The 27,789-nt window shown below is 39.3% G+C and overlaps 1 protein-coding gene and 1 long non-coding RNA gene across 2 annotated transcripts in view; one reads left to right on the top strand and one right to left on the bottom strand.

Moving 5' to 3' along the window:
• Positions 1-97: 97 nt before the first annotated feature.
• Positions 98-27,789, bottom strand: part of Top6bl (TOP6B like initiator of meiotic double strand breaks) — an 81,696-nt gene continuing 54,004 nt past the window's right edge. The window contains exons 9-16 of the mRNA XM_078045535.1: positions 27,377-27,527; positions 25,352-25,498; positions 18,300-18,421; positions 17,515-17,625; positions 14,967-15,065; positions 4,078-4,153; positions 342-568; positions 98-246 (exon numbers count right to left, since the gene is read on the bottom strand). Of these exons, the coding sequence (XP_077901661.1) occupies positions 181-246; positions 342-568; positions 4,078-4,153; positions 14,967-15,065; positions 17,515-17,625; positions 18,300-18,421; positions 25,352-25,498; positions 27,377-27,527 (999 nt within the window). The 3' untranslated portion in view covers positions 98-180. The remainder of the gene's footprint in view (positions 247-341; positions 569-4,077; positions 4,154-14,966; positions 15,066-17,514; positions 17,626-18,299; positions 18,422-25,351; positions 25,499-27,376; positions 27,528-27,789) is intronic.
• On the top strand, positions 231-22,012 carry LOC144376967 (uncharacterized). Its single transcript, XR_013437406.1, has 2 exons — positions 231-420; positions 21,593-22,012. It is a non-coding gene; the product is annotated as an uncharacterized LOC144376967 (long non-coding RNA).

Here is a 27,789-nt window from a genome sequence, read left to right on the forward strand (position 1 = left end):
CGCGGGTGACGTCAGGCGGCGGCGCAAGCTCCTGACCCCGCCCCAGCGCCCGGCTCCGCCCCAGCGCACGGCCCCGCACTGTAACAGACAGACAAGGTGCGCGGTGCAGGTTTATTGAAGCAACAACTTCGCGGCCAACTGCCCCTTCCCGTCCCAGAGGACTCTTAGTAGCAGCCCAGCTCAGGATCCATGACCAGGACTCAGCCAATCGGACAGATTGGAGACCTCCTGCAGCCACAGTGCATCCTGCGGGAGCAAAGGGAGCCCGGGATGAGGACTCCGTAACGTCCAGGTGCCCGTACCTCCCGCCGCACCCTTTCGCGCAGTGCTCGCCGGGTTACCTCCAGAACTCTCCCCGGGCTCGCCCTGTCTGGCGCGGGAGCCTGGACGTGGACCTTGCGGCGCTCCGCCCTGTTCACGGTGAGGGAGGCCGCGGTGGGCTCCAGGCGGCGCGGGGCGATCTCTGGCGTGCCCGGGGCGCTGGCTGAATGGGGAACTTCCATTTCCTCCGCGCTCTGATGGAGGCTGCCCCTCTTAAGCCTCTTGTTTTCTGCTTGCCCGCTGATCTCTAGGATAAAACAGGCCCGCTTCATCTTATAAAGATTCCTCTCACCCCGTCTCTATCATCTGGTCCTGTCCAGAGCAAAAACTTCAGCTGTGGGGTCTTCAGGAGCAGGCAGACGCTGTATGAACGATTTCAGGCCTACCTATCCCCCTTGAGCTGGTCACTGGGATACTACCAAGCCCTTACTTGAGGGCTCAGGTGTCCTCAGCGACTTTTCACCCATATATTGTCCATGGAATCTGCACTATCAAGGTCTTTCCTCACGGCCAAGCTCTGGTTCCCCTGGCCCAGGGGGAACAGGCCTCACCTTTCTCCTGCAGTGCCCATAGGCAGCTTTCCTATTCTTAACTGATTTCGCTTATGCAAACTTAAAGCAATGTGGGTAAATAAATACATGATTCCTGAGCCTGTCCTGGGAATGTAAATCAAGGAGCTTTTCCCTGGGAATAGCTCACACGTGCTGGAGGGATGCAAAGATGTGTACGCAGCCCAGAGGCAGAAAAGAGAAGGAAACTTACTCATGGGAGGGTGAAGAAAGGCTTCCCTGAGGAGATGCCAGAGCTGGGTTGGGGAGGATGAAGAGAGATACACCAGAGAGACAAGGGAAGGAAAAGGAATTCCACACTGAAAGTCATGCAAATAAACTTTATGTAAAAGCATAAAACATCCTATATATAAGGAATGGGATCCTAGCAAATAAATTTGAGGGGTTCACAGGAATCAGAGGAGGCTAAGAAATGAGTTTTTTAGCCATAGGAAACAAACAGGAAGACAGTGAAGAGTTTTAAGGACTAGAAAAATATATGGTTGATTATATAGCTTAGAAGGATCACTTTGTCATAAGTTTGCCTATATCAAACTAAATGCAGGAAGACATCAAATGAATCCAATTTATCTGTAAAGAACTAGATATATAGTGGAACCATTAATGGCAGCCTAAAGTAAGAAGAGCTGATCTCAGTGGGGTAGGGTTTGCAGAAGGAAGGTATCAGGAGAGAAGAAACTCAGGTACCAATGGGACCTCCCTGTGGAGCTACCTAGAGCAGATAAGGCTCCTTTCTGGCATTTAGGAGAGAACAGGCAGGTCATACCAATTTGAGAGTCTTGAACCCAGAATCCCAGTGGTTAACAGCTGGAATGGAAGATAAAGATGGAGTGTAGGATGATCACTGTTGAATAATGACCAGAGGAAGGTAGTGGAAGAAAAAAGCTCAAAAAGAGAGAACCAGGTAAGTCACTCTTATAGTGCCAAATTCTGTAAATAGTTCAGAAATGATAAAGGTAAATGCACAATTTGGTGATTAAAAGGACTTCCTAATGAGAGAACTTGCAGGTACAGAAGTCACAGAGAAATACTCTTAAGTTTGGGAAAGTGTAAGGAAACGAAAGGGGGAGAGTATACATGCAGCTTGTTTTGAGAATGTTGGTTGAGATGGGCTAGAGAGAGATTGAGAATAGGTGGAGGAGACAAAAGTCATGGGAGATATCCTTTTGAAAAAACGAAGGATTGACTTGCTAAAGAAAAAGATCTCAGAAGAGAGGGAAAGGTACAGAAGTGATAACTGACACAAGCAGGTCCTTAGAAAACTGAAAGGATGATTCCACCCCAAGCCTGAAGGGGAAAGGTTCCCTTACTAATAAGGCTTTACAGTGGGAGGAATACAAGTTGGGCAAGTTTACTGAGGGAAAAAAAGTAAGTGTAAAGCAGGAGGCTATGTTGGGGGTAGAGGCTGGATGGACTTTTAAAAGAATGGAGTAGCCACTGAAGAGAGAGGGCCAAAAAAAGGGAAAGTACTGATAAACCAAAGGCTCCTGAGTGAATGGACCATGGATGCCAGGGACATCAACACAGTTGTTCAGCAATTTTCTTCTTTGAAGCTCTCCACATGGAACACAGAATGCATGCTGCTGACAGTTGCTGGTTTTTTAGGGAAGAACAACTCAAATGATCTTCTAGGAGGTCCCACCTGGTTGTAAGCAACCAGATTTTAAGGCTCATGTTGCACAATAGAGAAAGCATGGGCTTTGGAGTCAGCTTGCTGAAATTAAGCCCTCTACCTGACCTCTGAGCCTGAGTTGTCTAATTTGTGGGAGGAGTGATGCAGCCCACAAGATCACCATAAGGACTAAATAAGTTTTGTGGAAGAGCCCAGCATCTCCCCAGGGTCCACAGAAGGTGTTGAACTAAATGTTAACAGTCTTCCTTCTGAGAGAAGATACCTATTCCTTTGCCTTTTCTCACTGCATACCTACTACAATGTTTTTTAAGTCTCCAAATGTGAATTAATAACACTAGATTATTTGCTTTATACAAACCTTCACTGTAACATTCTTTTCAGTAACAAACAGCCCCCAACAACATTCAAAACATGGTTCAATGGAAAGAATGATTCAGGAATACATCTTGGGCCTAAGCATAGACAGCATGCACTGTGTTGTAGCTGTACCCTAGAAAGAGGGATTTACCAACAGAGCACAAGGACTGAAGTCACAGTCCCCAAATTTCCTCAAGCCCAGATACTGTTTTGTCTGAAGGACTCAAGATCTATAGGAAAGCTTCTCTATAATATGGCTTGTCTAGAGATAGATCAGAGATAGGCTGCCTGGATTTGAATTCTGGATCTCTCATTTACCAGCTGTGTGACCTTGTGTAAGTTTATTGGCATTGCTCTCTCAGCCTCAATTTCCTCACCTATAAAATGAGAATATTGGTGCCTATACTGCATAGGACTGTTTTGAGAACTAAGAGCATTAGTAAACTTTAAAGGATCCAGAATAGTGCTCAGCAATTGTCAGTAACTATTCATGAGAACTGCTATTACCTCTGTGGCTGCTGGCCCTGAAGGCTGAGAGTTGGGTGGAGGCAGGTATGAAGAAAAGACTTCAGTATAAATACCATCAAATCACACACTGACCCTCCTCACAACACACATCAAAACTGAGGTGGGATCTATAACCAGGAACAGCTTCCAGAGCTCAAAAGAGCAGCAACTAATATGTGGGAGAGCTACATTATCAATACTGATGATCAAGAAAAGATACAAAGCCAGGTGTGGTGGCACACACCTGTAATCCCAGTGAGGCTGACGAGGAGGATTACAAATTCAAAGCCAGCCTCAGCAATTTAGTGAGGCCCTAAGCAACTTAGCAAGACCCTGCCTCAAGATAAATAATAATAAAAAGAAAGGCTGGAGATATAACTCAGTGGTTGAGCACCCCTGGGTTCAATCCCTGGGACAAAAAAAAAAAAAGGAAAGATAAGGGAATTAATCAGACTGAGAGCCCTGAAATCTGCCCGTTACCTTCTCCCTCCCCATCAAGTGCACCTTTCTGTAACTATACAACCCATATTAGAAATTTCTAGTCCTATCTCAGAAGACCACAATGGCAGTGGGAGCCAACCCCCCAACATCCCAGAAGGATGTTGATGAAGGTGCAGTGGACAGCTTGAAACCATATGTCCTACCACCCCAGTTTCAATCCAGGGCTTACCTGAAAAGCTACAGCCTTACCTGCAAGGAGCTCTGGGCTGTTCTCATGTGCATCCTCAATGTTCTGGGCTAAATCTTTTTTCTCTGGGGTCAGCTGCTTTAAAAATCAAAAAATCCAAGTGAGTTATTCAGACACATGAATGAACCCCAGTGAAATAGGAGTGTGCCTGAGAGTTTAGCCAATCCAAAAGGGCTGTTCTCCCCCTGGAACTCCCTTTTAACTTCCTCCTAGCTCATGGATCCCCCTACCTGGCCTCCAGCCTTCAAGGCTTCCTTCTGCAGCTCACTCTAGCACTGCTGACATATCCTTACTTCCTCTGAACTCCACACACTTGCCTATTGTTTGCCCCGTTCCTCAGGCTCTGAACATACTCTATATGCCCATTCATCTTTTCTTTCTTTCTTTTTTTTTTTAACCACTGAGTTTCATCCTTTTTATTTTAATTTTTGTTCTAAGTTGCTCGGGCTGACCTTAAACTTACAATTCTCTTGCCTCATCCTCCCATGTAGCCAGAATTACCAGTGTACAACACTGGACCCAGCCCCCTATTCACCATTTTTGTGTGCATATGTCCATTTTCTAAACTTTAAATCACTTGGAAGGTCTGACTATTTATAGCTAGCAGAGTGCCATATAAGTGCTCAATAAAGAACTGACTGGAACAGTCAAACCTGGGAAGCCAAAGGGAACATTCTGTAGTCATGTGTAGCCCTTCAGAGCTCTGCCACACCAGTTGGTCCAATCTGGACAGAGAAACGGGAACTTACTAAGACCAGGACTCAATTCTCCCAGCTCCTCATACAAAGTTATAAAATATGTATCTTCTTCATGAAAATTAAAAGCTTATGCTTCAAAGGATACTTGAAAAGTAAACCCAACAAGAATGAAATACAATATATGCAAATCATATCTGATAAGGTACTTTTAAAATCCAGAATAAAGAATTAATAGTTCAATATAAAGTAACAACCCAATCTAAAAATGGGCAAAGAATATGAATAGATGTTTCTCCAAAGAAGGTATATAAACTGCCAATAAGCACACGAAAAGATGCTCAATATCTTTACTCATTAGGGAAATGTGAATCAAAATCACTGAGATACTACTCCCCCCCCCCCGCCACTAGGATTGCAATAAGGAGGAGGAAAGAAATAACTGTAGATTAGGATGTGAAGAAATTGGAACCACTGCAGAGCTAGCAGTAATATAAAATGGTATAGCCACTTTTGGAAAATGGTTTGGAAATGGTATAGCCACTTTTGGAAAATGGTTTGGAAATTCTTCAAAAATATAAACAAACAGGGCCAGGTGTGATGGTACATGCCTATAATACCAGCATCTAAGGCAGGAGGATCACAAGTTCAAGGCCAGCCCCAGCAACTTAGTGACAACTTGTCTCAAAATACAGCTCTGGGAACATAACTCAGTGGTAAATCACCCCTAGATTCAATTCCCAATACCACACACAAAAAATGTTAAATATGCTGGGAGGGTAGCTCAGTGGTTCAACATGTGCTTATTAGCATGCACCTTTGTAGCCCTGAGTTCAATTCCTACATAAAAAAAAAAAAGTTAAACAGTTAAACATGGTGTTACCATATGAACCAGAAATTACATTTCTAGATATACCCAAAAGAATTTCAAACATGTCTACACAAAAATGTTCACAGCAGCACTACTCACAAGAGGGTCACCAATTCTACCTTTTCTTTATTAATGGAAGTTGAGGGACTAGCTCCACAATTAAAAGAATTTTATGTATTATCCTTGATCTTGTAGTGTGTAGCTGAAGCCACTGGGTGCCACTCTTATGCCACTAAAAGTGGCCATCACTAAATAGCCATTATCAGAGGGAAGCAGTGATGATCATGTGTGCAGCTGGCTTAAGATCACTCTTATTCCATGGGCTTGCTACCCAGTCCTACATAGTCACAATGTTACTGGGCTTTGGAGCCAGGGCATGTCAGTACAAATTGCGGCCTTGCCATTTACTAGCTGTGATTCTAGGCAGACTGCAAAAGTTTTGTAACCAGTTTCCTTTTCTGTAAAACAGTACAACTTTTTTTGTTTTTTCATAACATCTTTGTGGAGATAAAGTGAAAATCTTGGCACAGATTAGAAATCCAGTAAATGCTCTTCTAAGACTTAGGGCTACTGGTAAGGTCTCTAGTTTACTAGCTGTCTGCCAAGTTAATTGGGTTATGAATGGCCCAAGGCTCTGATCCATCACTACAGCCAAAGAACAGGGTAAAGAGATCATATAGTTTTTTTTTTCTTTTCTTTTCTTTTTCTTTTTTGGTTCTTGCTAGGATATCAGAGATCTGAATAGTACGGCTTCAAAAGCTGAAATATTCCTAGATCCTGAGGAGTCTGTCTCTTCCCATAGGTCCCAGGTCCTGTGACAATGGCACATGCCTTATCCTGAAGATACAGATGGCTAAAGTGAATTGAATTATGCTCCCCTGCCAAAGACAAATCCAACTCCTAAATCACAGATTCTGTGAATATAAGCTTATTTGGAACAAGGGTCTTTGCAGATATAATTAAAGATTTGGAGATTTAAGCCTGAATTAGGGTGGGCCCTAATCCAATGATAAGTATCCCTATAAGACAAAGGCAGAGGGATATTTGAGTGACGGAGGGAGAAAGACTAGGTGAGGATGGAGGTAGAGATTGGAGTTATGCAAGATGCAAGCCAAGGAAGCCAAGATGCTCCTCCCATAAGCTGGAAGCAGCAGGAAGGATTCTGCTCTATAGCTGGTGAAGGGAGTGTAACCCTGCCCATACCTTGATTTCAGACTTCTGGCCTCCAGAACTGTGAGAGAATAAATGCTGTTGTTTTTAAGCTATTGAGTTTATGATACTGTCTTCTAGCATCCCTAGGAAATGAATACAGTGGACATTAGTTTAAAATGCTCAAGGTATGGGCAGCAACTCTCCAAACTGGAGGGAAACCAGTGAGAGTATTTGCATTGAGCTAACAGTCACATTCCTGGAAAGTGCTTCCTAGAGGGTGAACAGGAACTCACTTCTACTGGGTCTTTCCAGTCACACTGAAGAGGAAGATGGGCAAATCCATGAAACGTCATGATCCTTTGGTGCCCAGGTACCTAAACTTCCCCATTAAATCAGAGAGGCAGAGGGAAGAGGAAGAAAATCCAGAGGACGTGCTAAAGGCCCTGCTTCTTTCTTAGAAACTGTATGCAACTAACAAAAAGTAAACTGCATGCATATAAAATATACAATTTGGTAAGTTTTGACATATACATATCCTATAAAACTATCATCACAATCAAGGTTAATGAATATATCTATCACCCACAAGTTTCTTACTGCCCTTTATAATGATTCAACTTTCCGATCTCCCATCTTCAAGCAACCATTGACACAAAAAGTACAGATTACTTGGCATTTTATAGAATTTTGTAGAAATGCAAGCAAAGAATACGCACTCTTTTTTTAACTGCATATCCATTTTTATTTCCAAATAGCCCAAAATAACCACATCAAGCAACATAATCTGTTAAAAGATTAAGTAAACAACCATATCAAACATTACTGTGCATCAGATTATCTCTGTAGTCACATTCAGAATTTTGGTTGGTCTGTCTAGAACAATCTAGATTTCTTTTCCTTAGTTTATGATACAAAAAAGAACAGTAATTGAAATGCCATATATTTTTAGAGTTAATACTGAGGTATGAAAAAACCATAAAAGGATTAGTGATATGGAAAAGGTTTTAGCTAAATGTAATGAATTTCTGTGCCACCACTATTAGTTTTATAAAATTAATTTGATACATTTAAACAAAAAAACAACATATTAGTGGGGTACTATGTGATGTTTCAATAAAATATGCAAATCAGGTTAATTTCCTCAAACACCATTTCTTTTTTAAATTATTTATTCTAATTTGTTATACATGATGACAGAATACAATTTGTTTCATATTACACACATAGAACACAATTTTTCAAGCCACTGATTGTACACAAAGTATTCACACCATTTGTGTCTTCATACATGTACTTAGGGTAATGATGTCTAACTCATTCCACCATTATTCCTACCCTTTCCCCCCTCCCTTTCCCACCCTCCCCTTTGCCCTATCTAAAGTTCCCCCATTACTCCCGTGCTCCCCCACCCCATCATCATTATGAGCCATCATCCTCATATCAAAGAAAACATTAGGCCTTTGTTTTTTTGGGATTGGCTTGCTTCATTTAGCATTATTCTCCAACTCCATCCATTTACCTGCAAATGCCATGATTTTATTCTCTTTTAAAGCTGAGTAATGTTCCATTGATTGTGTATATAACCTTCCCTATCTATTCATCTACTGAGGCATCTGGATTGGTTCTACAATTTAGCTATTGTGAATTGTGTTGCTATAAATATTGATATGACTGTATCTCTGTAGTATGCTGTTTTTAAGTCCCTCAAACATCATTTCTGATGGAGAAAATAATCAAAATCCTTTATTGTAGTTAAAAAAAATCTCCCATTAGACAACAAAGAAACAATAAAGTTTACTCAACTCAAAATGCATTTTGACTGACAACATTTTCAGCTTGTGATAGAACATCTGTACTGTCCTCATGATGCCTGATGCTTTCATGATGAAGTGACCTCTTTACCCCTTGTTTTGAAATCTACTTTGTCTAATATTAACACAGCCCCCAGCTCTCTTTTCATTAGTGTAGCATATCTTTGTCCATCCTTTTATTTTTAATCTTTTTGTGTCTTTAAAGTGGGATTCTTTTGGACTGCATATAGTTGACTCTTGATCCTTTATCCATTCTAACAATCTATCTTTTAACTGGGTTTAGACCAACTTATGGGATAAATGATGTGGGTTAAATAAACCATCTTCATAACCATCTTCATAACTGTTTTCTACTTTGTGTCATTGTGCTCACTTTCATTTTTCTCATTTTCTGCCTTTTTTTGGATTATTTTTATGATTCCATTTTATTATTATTATTTTTTAATATCTTTTTTTATTTTTATGTGGTGCTGAGGATCAAACCCAGTGCCTCATGCATGCTAGGCAAGCACTCTACCACTGAGCCACAATCCCAGCCCCAATGATTCCATTTTAACTCCTTCCCTAGCATATTAGTTATAAGACCTTCTTGTGTTATCTAATAATGGTTCCTTTTAGCTCAGTCTGCCTTTAATATTATATCATTCCACATATAATATAAGTCCTTATAAATGTATTTCCATTTCTCTCCTCCTGGTCTGTGTGCTACTGTTGTCATACACTTTATTTGCATATAGGTTACAAACTGTTACTATTTTTGCTTTTAAAAAGTCAGTTATGGGCTAGGGTTGTAACTCAGTAGTAGAGTGCTTGTGAGGCCCTGGGTTTGATCCTCAGCAGCACATTAAATAAATAAATAATATTGTGTTCATCTACAACTAAAAAAAATTAACAAAAAAAGTCAGTTATGGGACTCAGTGGTAGGACACATATGCAGTATTGAGTCCTAGGTTCAATCCCCAGCACTGAAAAAAAAGTCAATTATGTTTTAAAGAGATTAAAATAGTAAGAAAAAGTCTTTATATTTAATAGTATAGTAAATATAAAGATTTCCAGTGTTCTTCATTCCTTTGTGTAGACCTAGGTTCTATTTGGTATCACTTTTCTTCTGCTTGAAGGATTTACTTTACATTTCTTATCTGCTGATAATCAATTATATGTTAGAAAAAATCTTTATTTCATCTTTGCTTTTAAAGATATTTTGCTGAGTAAAGAATTTTAGGTCAGGAGGTTTCCCTAATACTGTAAAGATGCTGCTCCATCTCTTCTAACTTACACTGTTTCCAAAGAGAAGTCTGCTGTAATCTTTATACTGTTTCCTTGTACATGTATAACATGGGGTTTCCCCCTTCTGCTTTTAAGATTTCCTCTTTACCACTGATTTTTAAAAATATTTTTTAGATGTTGATGAACCTTTATTTTGTTCATTTATTTATATGTGGTGCTGAGAATCAAATGCAGTGCCTCACACATGCTAGGCAAGTGCTCTACCACTGAGCCACAACCCCAGTTCATTACCACTGATTTTAACTGATTTAATTATTATATGCCTTGGTGTTGCTTTCTTTATGCTTCTTGGGCTTACAGTTCATTGAAGTTCTTAGATCAGTGGGTTTACAGATTTTATCATATTTGAAAAAATTTCAGCCATCATTTCTTCAAGTGTATTTTCTGGTGTTCTGGCACAAGTCTGTACTCCCAGTGACTAAGGAGGCTGAGGCAGGAGGATTGCAAAAAAAAAAAAAAGAAGCAGCAGCAGCCAGCCTCAGCCTAAGCAACTCAGCAAGCCCCCAAGCAGTAGCAAAACTGTCTCAAAAAAAAAAAAAAGTATAAAAAGGGCCAGGAATGTGGCTCAGTGGTTAAGTGCCCATGGGTTCAATCCCTGGTACCAAACCCCTTCTTCTTTATCTTTCTCAATAATACATATTAGACTACTTGAAATTGTACTACAGCTCACAGATATGCTAGTATTTCTTTATTTATAGTCTTTTTTAAAACCCCAGTGTTTTGTTTCAGGAGTTTCTATTGCTGTTTTTTCCTTAAGTGTCTTATGTGCCAATTAATACTATTCAGTGTAATTTTCCTCTCAGACATTGTAGTTTTCATCTTTAAAAGTTTGCTTTGGGTCTTTTTTGTAACTTCCATATCTCTACTTAACTTGTCAATCTAGCTTCTGCAATACATGGAATACAATTATAATTTATAACTGTTTTATGAGAGGCAATGTAGTAGTTTTACCTGAAGGAAAATCTTCATAAAATGACTGTAAAATGCATCTAGATCTTAAGGAGCTCCCATTTCTCCAGCTAAGTCAATTGGAATAGTACTAAAGTTTGTTTTCTTTTCACAGGGCTGTTCCAACACAATGAACAAAGTAGAATCACTCTTTAAGCAGCCTGTCCGTGATTGCCACAAATTATGTGGAACCCAAAGAATGGCTTCTCATCATATTTAGTCAAAACAACTGGTTCTATGTCTCCCTTGTAGCAAATACTACATGAATGGGATTATCAATGTAAACAGCGTAAATACTACAGAAAGTAAGCTAATTGAATGCCTTGAAAGCATTATCCACTGATCAGATGGTAAATTCTGATACTATTATTTATGGTTTCACTTGACTGCAGTTCTGTGAGGCCTTAGCTGCCTTGGCAAGCCTCTTGTGACATGGCCACGGAGATATAACACTATGCGTTAAAATGACTTTTTTTTTTAGATAAAGAATTTAATCTCTTGGGGCTGGGGATGTGGCTCAAGCGGTAGCGCGCTCGCCTGGCATGCGTGCGGCCCGGTTCGATCCTCAGCACCACATACCAACAAAGATGTTGTGTCCGCCGAGAACTAGAAAATAAATAATAAAAATTCTCTCACTCTCTCTCTCACTCTCCTCTCACTCTCCTCTCACTCTCTCTTTAAAAAAAAAAAAAAAAAAAAGAATTTAATCTCTCACTCCCAAAAGGAATGCCAATTAAATTGTGCTGTGTCATCAACTTATCCTACTAGCTGCAGATCTTAAAAGAAATAGCTTCTACTTATGACTTTTTTCTTTCCACTGAATATACTATTTGAATAAGTGTAGCAGTTTTATGTTTACCATGAGTCTTGAAACACTAAAGATATTTTGATAATTAGTCATGATATTCTCTGTAAAAGAAAAACATCATATCATTTTCTAAATCAAACTCCACCCCTCAAATTGGCCACACTGAAAAAACTTACAAAATATTAAAAATAATAACTTTTAGTGATCTCTTTATCTACTAAGTCTAACTGCTATAGTCAGTTCTGGATCAGTTTTGATTAAGTTTTGTCATTGTGGGATGCTTCTTCCTGATTCTTAGCAAAGCAGTAAGTTTTCTAAGGCTTCTAAGGCGCTACAAATATTACCTGGGTAGGTTATGGGTATTTTTTTTCTCAGTACTGGGCATTGAACCCAGATACTTGTTCATGGTAGACAAGTACTCTACCACTGGGGCTACATTCCCAGTTATTTTTGATTTTTATTTTATTGAGACAGGATCTCACTAAGTTGCTGAGGTTAGTCTCAAATTTTTTGTCTTTCTGCCTAGGCGTCCCAGGTAGTTGGGATCACAGGTGTGTGTACCTGGCTATTCCTATAAACATTCTTGAACTTTGTCTTCTAATGCAATTGAATTATCTGAAAACATTTTGATCCTTTTGGGTCTTGCTTCTGCTTTCAAATGTTGTTAGATGATAACAGAGGACTGTTTATTGTAAAAGTTTAGTTTTTCTCCACTCCTAAGATAAGACTCTTCTTAATATTCTTAGTATATTCTACCTGATGCTCCACAGATTATAAGGTTTTCCTCTCTGCACAGCAGGAGCAGTCTATTTGTAGCCCTGTGTAAGCTCTGCATATTGTTCCCTTTAATCCTTCTGAGTGGTTCTTCACCTGGACACGTTTCTTCACAGAAATGAGCTGATTAGTATTCAACTAAATATAAATGGCAATTCTACTGCAGATATCCAGAATTTTCTTTCTGTGCACAGCTCTCCTCTTTCTGGTACTCTTCCCTGAAAACTTAGCTGCCTTGGCATCTGCTATGGTTTGGATAAGGTTTCTTCCCTAAAGATTTACATGCTAGAGGCTAGGCCCCCAATGTGATAGTCCTGAAATGTGATGTAACCTTTAGGAGGGGGCCTAGTGGGAGGGAATTGGATCATGACTGCCTCAGGACACCAGCCATTAATGCTGATCTCAGGAAGTGGACTGAGTCTGGCAGGATATATTAGAGCTTCATCTCTCCCAGACTCTTCTTTTCTCCCTTACCAGATATTTGTGTCATTCCATTTGGACTCCCCCCCCCCGCCCCCGACTTCTTTCTTCTTTTCTTCATGTGTGTGTGTGGGGGGGGGACTGGGGAATTGAGCTTAGGTGCAACACTGAGCAACATCCCTATATCCCCAGCCTCCAGCCTTTTTTTTTTTTTTTTGACATAGGATCTCACTAAATTACCAAGGCTGTCCTCAAATTTACTAGCCTCCTGCCTTAGCCTCCAAAGTCACTGGGATTACAGGTGTGTGCTACTGTGCCTAGTGCCATTTGGACTTTCTAGCCATCAGAATCATAATCTAAACAAACCTCTTTCCTTTATAAAGTACATAGCCACAGGATATTTTGTTATAACCACATAAAACAGACTGAGACAGTATTCCTGGATTCCCTATTTCACCTATTCAACTTAGGGAGACCACCAAGCTTTGTCTAGATTCCCCCTCCTTGTTCTCTGTCTTCCATATTCTCTAAGCAGTGTTCTGGAGGCAATCATTTTGCTTGATGAAACAAAATCAATTTTTTCCCACCTTTTGCAAATGACTATTCTACTTATTTCCTGATATCTAATGTCTTAAGAGCCATTGCATATATTATGTCCAGAATTTTTGTTAATTTGGGGAGGAGGCAAATCTAGTACCTATTATTTCATCTTGACCAAAACCACCATGTAATAATTTTGTCTTTAATCTCTTTTATTTATTATCTTATGCTTTAGCTCCAGAAGAATCAATCCTATAGGTTACAGCTAAGAAAGTCAGAAAAGTGAGACTTCAACTGGATCACTACTGCCAGCTATACCTAAAATTGGGAGATATTCAGAATTTCCTAGTTATGATCTCCCTTAGAAGAATCTAATACAAAACAAGTGGAAGATACTTGACTTTGCATGCCTAGAAATCTTAATTGATGCAACTTTATTTTTTTATTTATTTTTTTAAAAATTTTTATATAAGAGAGAGAGAGTTTTTAATATTTATTTTTTAGTTTTCGGCGGACACAACATCTTTGTTTGTATGTGGTGCTGAGGATCGAACCCCGACTGCACACATGCCAGGCGAGCACGCTGCCGCTTGAGCCACATCCCCAGCCCTTAATTGATGCAACTTTAGATCTCCAGCATTGAAAAGGGTGAACAGATGAAAGTGTATATTTTTATTAGTCGAAAGTAAATACAGGGCTGGGGTTGTAGCTCAGTGGTAGAGTGCTTGCCTAACACACATGAGGTTCTGGGTTCAATCCTCAGCACCACATAAAACTGAATTAAAGATATTGTGTCTACCTACAACTAAAAAATAGATATTAAAAAAAAAGTAAATACAAGGGCTGGGGTTGTGGCTCAGTGATAGAGCACTCGCCTAGCATGTGTGAGGCCCTGGGTTCAATCCTCAGCACCACTTAAAAATAAATAAATAAAAGTATTGTGTCCAACTACGACTAAAAAATAAGTATTAAAAAAAAGTAAATGCAAGAATCAAACCATATCATTTCCATTGTAATAGTAGCTATGTGCATACCACTTTACATACATTATCTTATTCAAATTTCACAACAATAATTTTGGAAATGCATCATTCCTGTTTTACTGATAAAGAAGCTGAGGCTTGGCTGCCTGCAGTGACACATGCCTATTATCCCAATGATTCAGGAGGCTGAGATAGGATGACCAAAAGTTTGAGGCCAGCTAGAGCAACATAGTAAGACCTGTCTTAAAATAATAAAAAATTTAAAAGAGCTAGAGATATGGCTCAGCAGTAGAATGTTTGAGGCCCTGGGTTCAATTCCCAATATAAAAAAATTTGTAAAAGCTGAGGCTTAAGAAAAGTAAAATAACTTCCATAATAATGACAGTGGCATAAATGGAATTTAGGAATGTCTAACCATGCTCTCAACCTCTATGTAATACTTTATTCTAGAAAGTTTTTCTAGACCTCAGGCTTCCTTGATGAAAGATTAGCCTCAGACTGTGAAATCTAAACTACTTGTACTTTCCCACCCTGAATTCAGGATCCCCACACATTAAAATGGAAGCTGTCCTCCAAAGTACTGATTATTACTTTGCACTTACTTGCTTCATGTCACATGAGCAGTGGTGAAGAAATCGGTGCTGAGTGACATCATGAAATATTTTGTGCAGTTTGGTCCCAAGCTCCTGTGTGTCAGCTGCCTAAAATAGGCCAGAGATAGAAAGTGCTGAGTTCTAGTACTGGAAACCAAAGCAGAATTACTCACAGGACATTTAAATGGGGAGAGGATGATGCACACAACAATGACATTTTTCACATTGTGTTCAGAGTTTCCTTAGTCTCTATGGGAGCAAGAGGGACGAAAAATGTTTGGGGGTACTTGATGTGAGACAGGTAGCTATGGCTCCCATAAGTCTTCCCATTTCTGTAGCCTAAAGCAAGATTCTTTAGCCAAGGTCTTGGTTCTCCTAGGTCTACAGGAAATAAGAGATCCAGCTGTTCATGAAGGGGTTATAAAACTGCTTTTATGCAGAATAAGTTCCAAGAGAGCAGAGGCTCTAATGACCACTTAGGCCAATATAAGAACTCTTACTCAGACAATCCTTTTAGGGAGGAAAGGAATAAAAGAATATAGTCTGTATTGGAATGAACAATAATCTTTGACACTTTATAATATAGAATTAATTGCAAGACATTAAAGGGGGCCAGGGTAATCACCCAATACAAAAAGCTAGAAAATTGAAATTCAAAAAGAAGTGATCCACCCCCAAATCTCACAGGTAGAATAAAAGTTAAGCTTCTTCTAACTACCCTGGTGTTATCCACATGATCCAGAAAGGTGAAGCTATGATAAAATGTACTACTTATACCCTCTGACTCAGTAACTCTACTTATAGAAATACATTCTTGGAAATAATTCAAAATAACCAAGCTATCACCATACACAACACACACACTACACATAATTTTTTTTTGTATCAGGGATTGAACCCAGGAGTAACTACTAGCCACATCCCTAGAGCCCTTTTCATTTTTTACTTTGAGACACAGTTTCACTAAATTGCTTAGGGCCTTCTAAATTGCTGAGGCTGGCTTTAAACTTGTGATCCTCCTGCCTCAGCCTCCCAAGCTGCTAGCATATGCCATCGTGCCCGGCTATCACAATAAATATTAAGTGAAACACTATTTATATCAGCAGAAAGAATGTTATCAACTTAAATATCTAACATTGGAGAAATGGTTTATTAAATTAAAACAACACAGTGGAATATCGGTTAACCAAAACAAAATTCTAGGACTGTTAGAATGGGAAAATGTCAAATTACATATGAGTATGCAATGTTTTGGTGACAACTATATGTGATAAAATATGCAAAAATTAATATTTTCATGATAAATGTATGTTATTATTTAAAATTTTCTATTATACTACCTTTTTAAGAAAAAAATTAAAAATGAAGCAACAAACATGGAATGAATGTTACCCACTGATAATTCCAATTGTTTGGCACATATTCCTAAAAGGATAGAAAGAAACTAACATTTATCAAGAGCCTAGCAAGTGCTATGTGGTTTCTCACTGTCTCTGGCTGCTCTAACAAATTACCTCAGACCAGTGAGATTATAAACAATAGAAATGTATTTCTCACAGTTCTGGAGGCTAGAAGTCAAGGTCGGGTTCTAGTAAGGGGCCCCTTTACGTTTGCAGACTGCCTACTTCTCCCTTCATCCTCACTTGCAGAAGGGTCTGAGGATCTCTATGGAACATCTTTCATTATTGGCACTAATTTTATTCATGACAGAACCTAACCTAATTATCCCCAAAAGCTCCATACCTCCTCAGATCATCATCTTGGCAGTTAGGATTTTAATGTAAGAATTTTGGGGAGATATAAAAATTTAGATGATAGCACACATTCAGTCCTCACCCTGTGAGGGTTTATTATTTTTTTTCCAATTTGTAGAAAAGGCTCAGAGAAATTAAATGTAGGCTGAAGTCCACAAAGCAAAATCACAAATAAGTGAGGATTTGAAGCCAAACCTCTGATTCCAATACTCTCTACACCACTGTATACTGTCATATACATAAAATGCATGGTTGCTCAGTTATTTCCAATGCATTCTGTTACCCAGCATTCTTCAACAAGGGATTGAGAATCACAAATCTAATCATAGTTTTCTCTTAACTAGCTATGTGACCTAAAGGAAGCTCAGATCTTAAATAATTTTTCTTGTTTATAAAATAGTAAACATACTACTATTTATTCAACTAACACTTCTTAAAACACTTAGACCTGGTACTATGTAGAATCACAGTGGAAGAAAATGAAAATATATTCTGAAAGCACTGTATACATTACAAAGATAGGTAATAGGATGTCGTTAAAACTCTGGCACTTTTTTTTTTTTTGGTACTGGGGATTGAACCCAGGGTTACTCAACAATTGAGCCACACCCCCAGCCCTTTTTTGTATTTTATTTAGAGACAGGGTTTCACTGAGCTGCTTAGGGCCTCACTAAATTGCTGAGGCTGGCTTTGAATTCATGATCCTCCTGCCTCATCCTCCTAAGCTGCTTGGATTACAGGCATGTGCCACAGCACCCAGCAAAACCCTGGCACTTATAAGTATCCCCCAATCTCCTACCAACCTGAAAAGCCTGGAGACATGTCTTTCGGAAGCTGCTGTTGGTGCTTCCACTCACCACACTCAGGACAGAATTCACAGCCACTGAGAGTGAGGCTTGTAGTTTCTGATGAGCCTAGAGAAAATAGAGGAGGAGACTACATTAATTTCAGACTGGTTTAGAGAATCCCTGTCCCTTAACAATAAGGGATCAAAATAAATTTTTAAAATGTTCTCTCCTCCCATAGATATGACTTACTGACACATGCACATTCAGAAAAAGACAAGCTGTAAGACACTGGGCAACACAGCAGGTACATTTACTTTTTTGGGTTTGTTTTTTTTTTTTTAAAGTTTTGCTCTCTTAAGATGGCTGTTTTTTCCCTGAAAAGGGAGCTATATGAAGTAGGAAATGTGTTACCAAGTGCGCAGGATGGAGAAATTCAGAAAGGTAAGAGGAGAATGTGGTATTATAAAGAATTAGAAAACAGGGGGAAAAGATAAGGATTAGGGAAGCAGCAGCTCCACAAGATGTATGGGATGGGGTGATATACATATTAGGAAGAGACACAGTTATCAGTCATTTTTCTATATTATTTCGGTCCCTATTTACTCAAACCAACCTAGAAGAAGATAAACTAAGCAAGCTGGCTATAGTGACTCTATGAAAGCCTGAGTTCCTAGGCTGGATGCAGTGTTACACTAACACCTAGGTGGTAGAGGAGGAGAGAATGGGCATAAGGGGCTGGGGGTCTGAGGCACTGTTGCTCTACATTCTCTTTTAGAAAGAAGTCGTGAATTACTTATTACCTTGGCAGCTTGGTGATGCTGCTCCAAGACATGGTCCACCATGGCCTGGATAGAATCTCGTACTGCACTGTGGCTCTCCATGAGGATGGCGCTGAGTTGGGCTGTGAGCAAAGTGTGGACTCCTAAGAGGGCAGAATGTTGGTAACCATGAGTGAGGATGACTACTCTTCATGTGCTGGGAGTCAGGGCTGGGATGAGGGAAGACGCCTCAGGAAGCAGCAGCCACTTCTGCCTATCCACTTTTGTTTAGATTAATTCCTCCCAGCAACTCATCAATCTACCCAATTCCTACTTATATTAAAAGAAATTTCAGGAAAATTAAAGTGAAGAACTACATTATTTTTGAAGAAATATATGAAGGATCCTGTTTAATGCATGCTATAAAACAATGATACTGGTAACTCTCAAAGGGACAGAGAAAAAGGGAGAGGAAAATCTCCTGGAGAATGTGTCTAACCCTCCTCTTCTCCTACTTGAGCATCAGTGTTAAGGCAAGCCACTGTAAGCAGTATGTCATTTCTTTCAGATGTACTGCAGTAAAGGAAATGTTAACACAAAGATGAGCCTGAGAACCGTTGGTATGAGGTCCTTTTAAATGAGGGATGACCTCTCAGTAAGTAACCACAGGTACCTCTAAACACCATCACTCAGAAAAGCTGATATGTAAGAACAATGGGCAAAAATATGTCACCAAACAATGGGCTATTATTTAATGATCCTGGTGCAGCAGATAGAAAGACGAATTCACTTTACTAGGAACCTAGAGAAAATGCTTCTTAATGAATATTTCTATTTTCAGTGTTTCTCTACTTTTCTTTGGCTAGTCTGTTCAAAGACATCCCAGTGAAGCAGCCTGAGGCTGGCTGGTTTTTCCTAGGACTGTATTAAAAATGAAAGTCAGGGGACTGGGTTGTGGCTCAGTGGTAGAGCACTTGCCTAGCATGCATAAGGCACTCAGTTCAATCCTCAGCACCACATAAAAATAAAATAAAGATATTGTATCCACCTAAAACTAAAAAAATAAATATTAAAAAAATGAAAGTCAGAAGAACATTTCCTATCACAAGACACCATGATGCTTTTCTGGTAGAGAAGGTAAAATATGGACCCAAAAGGAGTTGGAACTAGAATTAGGAGAACAAAGATTTTTGGATCACTTCTGCCATCAATAGTGGTGACTGGGTCACTTCACTTTTCTCACTTCAAATATGTTCTTTCAGATACATTGTGTAGATAAACTGGGGTAGTGGAAATTAAGTATTTTGAAATGTACATGCAGTATTCAAAGGGGAAATAATGCTGTTGCTATGATGACTTAGCATGTTCTACAGTCTGATCCTAAGAAAAGCCTCAAGAAATCAGACTCTTCTGAAAGCAGACATTTAATTAAAAAGCCAAAGTTCATTCCTAAAACTGCTGATACCACCAGATGCTTCTGACGTTGTATAAAATAATGAGTTAATCATAGAAAAGTTACCATGACAAGGTGGGAAAAAGGCCAAGGAAGTGCTTTTTAAAAGATGCATGGAAACAGGCTGTAATTCTGAACAATCTGTTTCCTAAAAGGATGAGCTCTGGAGAAAGCTTTCAAGGATTACAAGAGGGGGAAAGACAAGGTAAAATTAGTGTATCTGCATCAACCTCCACTCACTATCTCCTTCAGAGGCTAGTCCTAAATTACCAGATTATAAGATTTAAAAAGACACTTGCTATGTTCGCTAATGTAGTGATGAATTTCTTTTTTGGTACTGGATATTGAACCCAAGAATGCTTTATCACTGAGCTACATCCCCAACCCTTTTACATTTTTTTTTTTTTAATTTTGAGACAGAACCTCACTATGTTGTTGAGGCTGCCCTCAAACTTGTGATTCTTCTGCCTCGGCCTCCCAAAATGCTAGGGTTATAGGTGTACACCACTGCCTGACAGCAGCAATGAATTTCTTTTAAATTCAATACTCATTACAACTATTCAGACACTGTAGACTGTCAAAGTCAAGCTAAACAGAGGTGTATAAATTATAGTACTACAAGAATGACAGCACTGTTTCTGAGATCTTAAGGTATAATCCTAAGGTTATCCTCTGGCAGATGTTCTTTAAAATGCCAGAAGGTAGCAGATCTTAAGTCTTAAGACGATTTTTAGCCTTGGAAGGGCTTTGATATTACCTAGCCTGACAAGCTCATGCTACATAAATGAAAAGGGAGGCTCAGATGATTTATTTGACTTTCTTCTCAAATACCACTGAGGAAACTTTATCAGAGTTAAAAGTAAACCCAGCTCTCTTGGTTCTACCCTAAAGTCCTCTCCACAATATTAAGCTGCCTCTCTTATCAGCCTCTTTATGTGCACAAGCCAGATAACTGCCCTAGATATCCTCACCTAAAGCTCCTTGTCGGAGTCTCATAAATCTGGGTCTCTTCTATTTCCCATTCCCCTGGCCTTAATCAATAGAACAGGGCACCAAAGAACACCAGCTTCTCAAGAGTTGTAAACCGAGCCCAGGAAAACTATGCAAGTTTGAGGGCAGCATCATCAACAAGTGAGGTCCTACCACTTACAACTCCAGATCAGAAACACTCACATTGACTGGTGCCAGTTATTTGCTATGATTGGCTGTGATATTCTCCCTGTAGTCTGCCTTCCAAGCCCTTTCACTTTTTCACAGTGATGCCTAGAAAGGCAGTATGGTGATGAAGAGTTCTCAAGCCCAGATGACACCAGAAACCTGAGAAGCTTTAAAAACTTGTTAATGATTGTTGGTTGTTTCCTTTGCTGCGAAGAAGCTTTTCAGTTTGACTCCATCCCATTTATTGATTCTTGATTTTATTTCTTGCACTTAGGAGTCTTGTTAAGGAAGTCAGGTCCTAAGCCAACATAATGAAGATCTGAGCTTCCTTTTTCTTCTATTAGTTGCAGAGTCGCAGGTCTAATACTAGGTCCTTGATCCACTTTAAGTTGAGTTTTGTGCAGGGTGAGAGATAAAGGTTCAATTTCATTTGCTGCATATCGATTTTCAATTTTCACAGCACCATTTGTTGAAGAAGCTATCTTTTCTCCAATGTATGTTTTTGACGCCTTTGTCTAGTATGAGATAGCTGTATTTATGTGGGTTTGTCTCTGTGTCCTCTATTCTGTACCATTGGTCTACATGTCTATTTTGGTGTCAGTACCATGCCACTTTTGTTAGCATAGTTTTAGGTCTAGTATTTTTTTTTAAGAGAGAGTGAGAGAGAGGGGGGGACAGAGAGAGAGAGAGAGAGAATTTTAACATTTATTTATTTTTTCCTTAGTTCTCGACGGACACAACATCTTCGTTTGTATGTGGTGCTGAGGATCGAACCCAGGCCGCATGCATGCCAGGCGAGCGAGCTACTGCTTGAGCCACATCCCCAGCCCTAGGTCTAGTATTGTGATGCCTCCTGCTTCACTCTTCTTGCTAATGATTGCTTTGCCTATTCTGGGTCTCTTATTTTTCCAAATGAATTTCATGATTGCCTTTTCTATTTCTACAACAATCAATAATGTGAAGAGAGAGCCAATAGAATGGGAGAAAATCTTTACTACACAACCATCAGATAGAACACTAATCTCCAGGATATATTAAGAACTCAAAAAACTTAATACTGAAAGAAACAAATAACCCAATCAATAAATGGGCTAAGGAAATGAGCAGACACTTCACTGAAGAAGATATACAATCAATCAACAAATATATGAAAAAAATGTTCAACACATCTAACAATTAGAGAAAAGCAAATCAAAACTACTCTAAGATTTTTTTGTGTGTGTACAATTTAGTTTTATTGTAACAAAGCAACTTGTACACTTTTAATGTTTAAAACTGAGCATCATCTTTCAGTGAAAACAAAAAAGAAAATTTAAAAATAAACAAACAAAATTACAATAGAGAATGTCAATTCCAAATAAAATCCTACTCTAAGATTTTATCTCACTCCTGTCAGAATGGCAATTATCAACAATTCAAGCAACAATAAGTGCTGGCAAGTGCAGTTTTTGTCCCAGGGGCTTAAGCACTTAGACCTTTTTGCCCACCCAGGGAACCAATTTGCCAGGTTTTGCTCCGGACTAAAACACTCATGTGTTACTCCAGGGGAACTGGGCTAACTGGGCTGAGTGAAATAACCACACAAGAGACAAAAATACCTTTTTCTTTGGGATTGCTGTGATGGCTCCATAGGAAGAGAGAGAGTGAGAGCGAGGAGAGAGAGAGAGAGAGAGCCCTCGCATGTGCTGACCCCTTTTGTTGAGGAGAAGCTATTCAAATGAGGCAAGGGGTCAGTTCAAGGGGCTGAGTCTAGCTTCATGATGTCTGTTGTCAGCAGGTTGACTGACATCTAGATAGGCCACACCCAAGGGTACAGTAAGATAAGGGGACAGACAAAAGGCATTTCCATGGAACATTCTATCCCAAACAGGGAAAAGGGTAATATTACAAAGGAACAGGAGAAGATAGCTCCACCCCTGGGGCTGTAAGAAGGCAGGCCCATGCACAAAGAAAGGTCCCTCAAACCCAAGAAGGGCAGGGCATCTAGCAGCATCTGCCACCTGAAGTCACATGCAAGGTTGGTCTCTCATAGGCCATGATATGGGGAAAAAGGTACACTGATTCATTGCTGGTGGGATTGCAAATTGGTACACCACTTTGGAAAGCAGTTATGGAGATTCCATAGAAAACTTGGAATAGAACCACCATTTGACTGAGCTATCCCACTCCTCAGTCTATACCCAAAAGACTTAAAATCAGCATACTACAGTGATGCAGCCACCTCAATGTTTATATCAGCTCAATTCATACCAGCTAAACTGTGGAATCAACCTAGATGCCCTTCAATAGATGAATGAATAAAGAAACTGTGGTATATATACACAATGGAATATTACTCAGCATTAAAAGAGAATAAAATTATGGATTTGTTGGTAGATGAATGGAATTGGAGAATATTTTGCTAAGTAAAGTAAATCAATCCTAAAAAAATCAAAGACCAAATGTTTTCTCTGTAAGTGGATGCTGATCCATAATGGGGGGAGGCAAGGGAAGAATGAAGGAACTCTGGATTGTGCAGGGGGGGGGATGGGAATGGAGGGTGTGGGCAGGGAATATGGTAGAATGAGCAGACATTACTGCCCCATGTACAGGTACAATTGACAAACTGATGTGATTCTACATCATGTACAACCAGAGAATTGAAATGTTGTGCTCCATTTGTGTATGATGAATTGAAATGCATTCTGCTGTCATGTACAACTAAGTAGAACAAATAAAAAAGAGAAAATAAATAAATAAATAATTTTATTAAATAAAAGAAACTGTGTTATATATATACAATGGAATATTACTCAGCCTTAAAGAAGAACGAAATTATGGCATTTGCAGGTAAATGAATGGAGTTGGAGAATGTCAAGCTAAGCCAAGTAAGCCAATCCCAAAAAACCAAAGACCAATTTTTTTTCTCTGTAAGTGGATGCTGATCCATGATGAGAGGGTGCTCAAGGGAAGAATGGAGGAACTTTGGATTGTGCAGGGGGGAGGGCAGGTGAGGGTGTGTGTGTGTGTGTGGAAACATGGTAGAATGAAACAGACATTATTGCCCTATGTATGGATATGAATGCACAAATGGTGTGATTCTACATCATGTACAACCAGAGAAATGAAAAGTTGTGCTCTATTTGTGTAAAAAAAATAATTAATTAAAAAAAAAAAACAACATGTTAAGAGGGAACAGGGTTGTGGCTCAGTGGAAGTGCTTAGCATAAATGAGGCCCTAGGCCAACAAAACAAAACAACCCTGACACCTGCACCCCACCTCTGGGGTGAGGATTAGGCTTTTTTTTTGTACTGGTGATTGAACCTAGTACAAAAAAAAGCTAGTACACTGAGATATACCCAAGCCATTTTTATTTTTTATTTTGACACAGTCTTACCAAGTTGTGAAGGCTGGCCTTGAATTTATGATCTTTCTGCCTTAGCCTCCGGAGTTGCTTGGATTACAGATGTGTACCATTGCGCTGTACAATACTTAGACATTTTGTAGAAGCTCTCCATGTAATACATTGTGCAATTAAAGTTGAAAGCTACTAACCTAAGTTAATATTCCTGTCAGGGAAAATTTTAGAAAGTGTCTGCTGACCTCTAGCCAACCAAAATCCCAGAATGTTGTTATTTAAGTACTGCATCTGAGAAACTGATGTGACTCCATTTCTGAAAACAGCTTCTACCTCAAAGCCTGTCTAAGGAAGGGGATGTTTGTCCTTAGAAAAACCCACAGAGCACTCCTAGACACATACCCATCCTGCTGATTTTTTTTTGGTCTGCAAATAACAGGAGAGATGGCCCAGATGTCTCTGACTCCATTAGGCTAGGTGAAGACCCATAGCAACCCCCTAGCAACCACCAATCAGCATGAGACAGGGAAAATACCTGGGATGCCAGATGACCCCCCAGTAGTTTATGGTAGTTGATAACATGTTGGGACACCATGTAGTTCAGCACGTACACCCCTCGTGGCTTAAACCAATCAGTTCAAAGGAATCCCCCTCTTGTACTAACCAATCACCCCTACCCAACTTGTTCCTGCCAGTGAATGTGCTAACCAATATCCAATGTTAAGAGTTGTTGTTTGATTTTCCTGCGGAGTGAAATGATTTGCTGAGTGATGTTGTGATGCATAGAGTATCCCCAGAAACCTATAAAATCTCACTGAACAAAGGACCAGGACTCACTCCCTGGGACCGCTGCGTCTGGTACGGGTATGAGTCCAAGCTCAAGCTTGCAATAAAGACTCTTGTGTGATTGCATCGGATTTGGCTCCTGGAGGTCTACTGGGGTCCCATGAATCTGGCATTACACATCAACTTATAGATCTTTTCTACAGAGCATATAATTTATTAATTTATTAAGCAAAACTTTTCACTGGAATTCTTTATTCTACAAAAAAATATATAATTCAGATAGATGCATTAAATGTTTCCCTTTCTTTATCCTTTTAGCATTTGGCACAACCGAGCTGGCGGCCCCATTCTGTACCTACCCCATATTTCCATTTGCTTGATTAGAAATCCACTGTGGAAATCCACAAAGAGGAAAAGCAGCAGAGTTTGTCTTTGAGGGTCCATATTCTGAGACTGAGCACCCTCACTGGACTCAGTCTGATAACTCACATCTGGAAGCACAAAATCTAGAAGACAAGATATTACACAAATTTCTAAGGTAAGTAAAGACCCCAAAATGCTAATTGACTAAAGAACTTATACCCCAAACAAAAAGGACCTTAGAATAAGAATCTACATTTGAACACTCCATTCCATTCCTGAACTTGTTTTTCTGTCCACATGATAGAATAATAGTGACTCACAGGAAGACCATCAGAATAACAACTGGATATGTAAATGTAAACCAAACAACACTCCTGTGCATTTACTGAGAAACATTCCAACAATAAATTGATTTATTCCTCATACAAATTTCGAACGCAGGTTGTGCTAGTAAGAGGCAGAGATCTGATTCAAACTTGAGTAATGATAATGAAAGCAGCTAACTTTTGATAAACGGCTAACTTGTGCTATATGCCAGGTATCATATTAAATTTTCTCATGAACTATCACAATGTTTAGATCTCACAACACTCTGGAGTAGGACCTATTCATATGCTTTTTTATAGATGAGAAAAGAGGCACAGAAAGATATTCAATCTTTCTCAACATGAGCCAATTAAGTGGTGGAACTAAGTTGAAGGCCTTGCCAGATTGACTTCAAAATTGGTGCTCTTAACCCCAATACCATATATTTGTATTCCCAAGTAATCCAATGCTCTATGGTCACTTTCTAGCAGCTGAGTCCTATAGAATATATCAGGATAGTTCTATATTATAGTTCCATACAGAAAAGTACCTCCACATGAATCCTTGTTCTGACCTTTTGAAAAATAAAGGAAGGACATGGAGGAACGTATTCTACATTACTCATTTCAGAGTTAACTGAGCAAGTTCAGGCATCATGTAAAAATATATAAAGGAAATCAATAATGTCTAAAATAAAAATGAAAGAGATAAAAGATACCAAGATTCCTAGAAGTTCACTTAGGTCATCCTTCTATTCAAAATTCTGAAGGCAGGATATCGCGTCTGTTAAGACTAAACAGTCTTTCCTCATCAAACTACTTATATCCAAATATCCTGTCCAAGGACACTTCCTCTCAAAGCCATTCTCTGGAATTACTACCCACTCGAGAAAAAGAACCTTATCTGGAGGTTTACTTGCTGAGTGCAGATTTTGTCATTCCCTGGAGACCACCGCCTCATTCTAGGACACTTCTATCTTTTTGTGCTAATCACAATGCTAGAAATACCTCTTCCCTACTGGACATTTTTCCCAGGGTCCAAATGATCAGACTACCTTCCAAATTTCAAAGGATTCAAGCCAGCAACAGAATGATAAACCTCCTAGGCATCAATTCACATTTGCACAGTCCTATTTCCCAGTTTTATTTATTGGCCCATTTATTAACCATCCAACTTTTAGCATAACTCACCCAAAGCTAATGTGTTCAGCCCTACATGAATAATATAGCCAGCTTGACAGATTTAATACTATTATGTCTGGCATTTAGGTTGTGTTTTAGTTTCTTCTAATTATTTTATATGGGTTTTCTACTTTCATTGGCAAGTATTTCTCTTCTACAAGAGTTCAAGGAAGCCGTTGGTCCCTTGCTCACCTTTCTAAAGCCCTTACATCAACAGATTAAGGAAAATAGAAATCCTCTGAACAAGACCCTAGAAGGAGGACCAGGAATAGACGAAGGAGTAGAAGTGAGCGAGAACCAATATCAAGCTGCAGTGCTAAACAGGCTCTGATTGGGCTTTGCCTGTCTGATACATTGCCTCACTCCAACAACCCTCAAAGGAGGCCAGTATCCCACTGTGACACCCCAGAATAAGCCATCAGATCATTGGGTCCTGTCTTTATATGTACCTGCTATTTATATTTCCTTAATTTTTCTAATGTTCTTTAGGTTCTGAATTTCTGTGCAAAAAAAAAAAAAAAAAAGGATATATACCTCCATCCAAATTGAGATCCAAATTAGGCACCATACACAATTGGTATTTCTTCCAGTCAATGAAATAACATATATCTTTCAAGACAGTAGTACTGGGCTGCTCCTGATTTGACAATACCAGAGGCAGACCAGAAGGTCCATATAGAAATATGTATAGATGCTAAAGAAAATTGCCAAATTTTAGTTTTTTATGACTATTTATTCACTTGTATAAAACAAACAAAACACTGATTAGTCAACTCCAACTACTCTTCTAGCCTCATTTTTCTTTCTTGCACCATCCAGTCCATGGTGCAAGTTTCTCAGTTCTCTAGCAAATTAACTTGTCTTTTAAGTTGGATTATATGTTTTTATACAAATAAGAACACTTCTAGAATAATATACAAAGGCTTTCTTTAAAATTGGGATCTTCA

Source organism: Ictidomys tridecemlineatus, chromosome 4, assembly GCF_052094955.1.
Source record: "Ictidomys tridecemlineatus isolate mIctTri1 chromosome 4, mIctTri1.hap1, whole genome shotgun sequence".
Lineage (NCBI taxonomy): Eukaryota > Metazoa > Chordata > Mammalia > Rodentia > Sciuridae > Ictidomys > Ictidomys tridecemlineatus.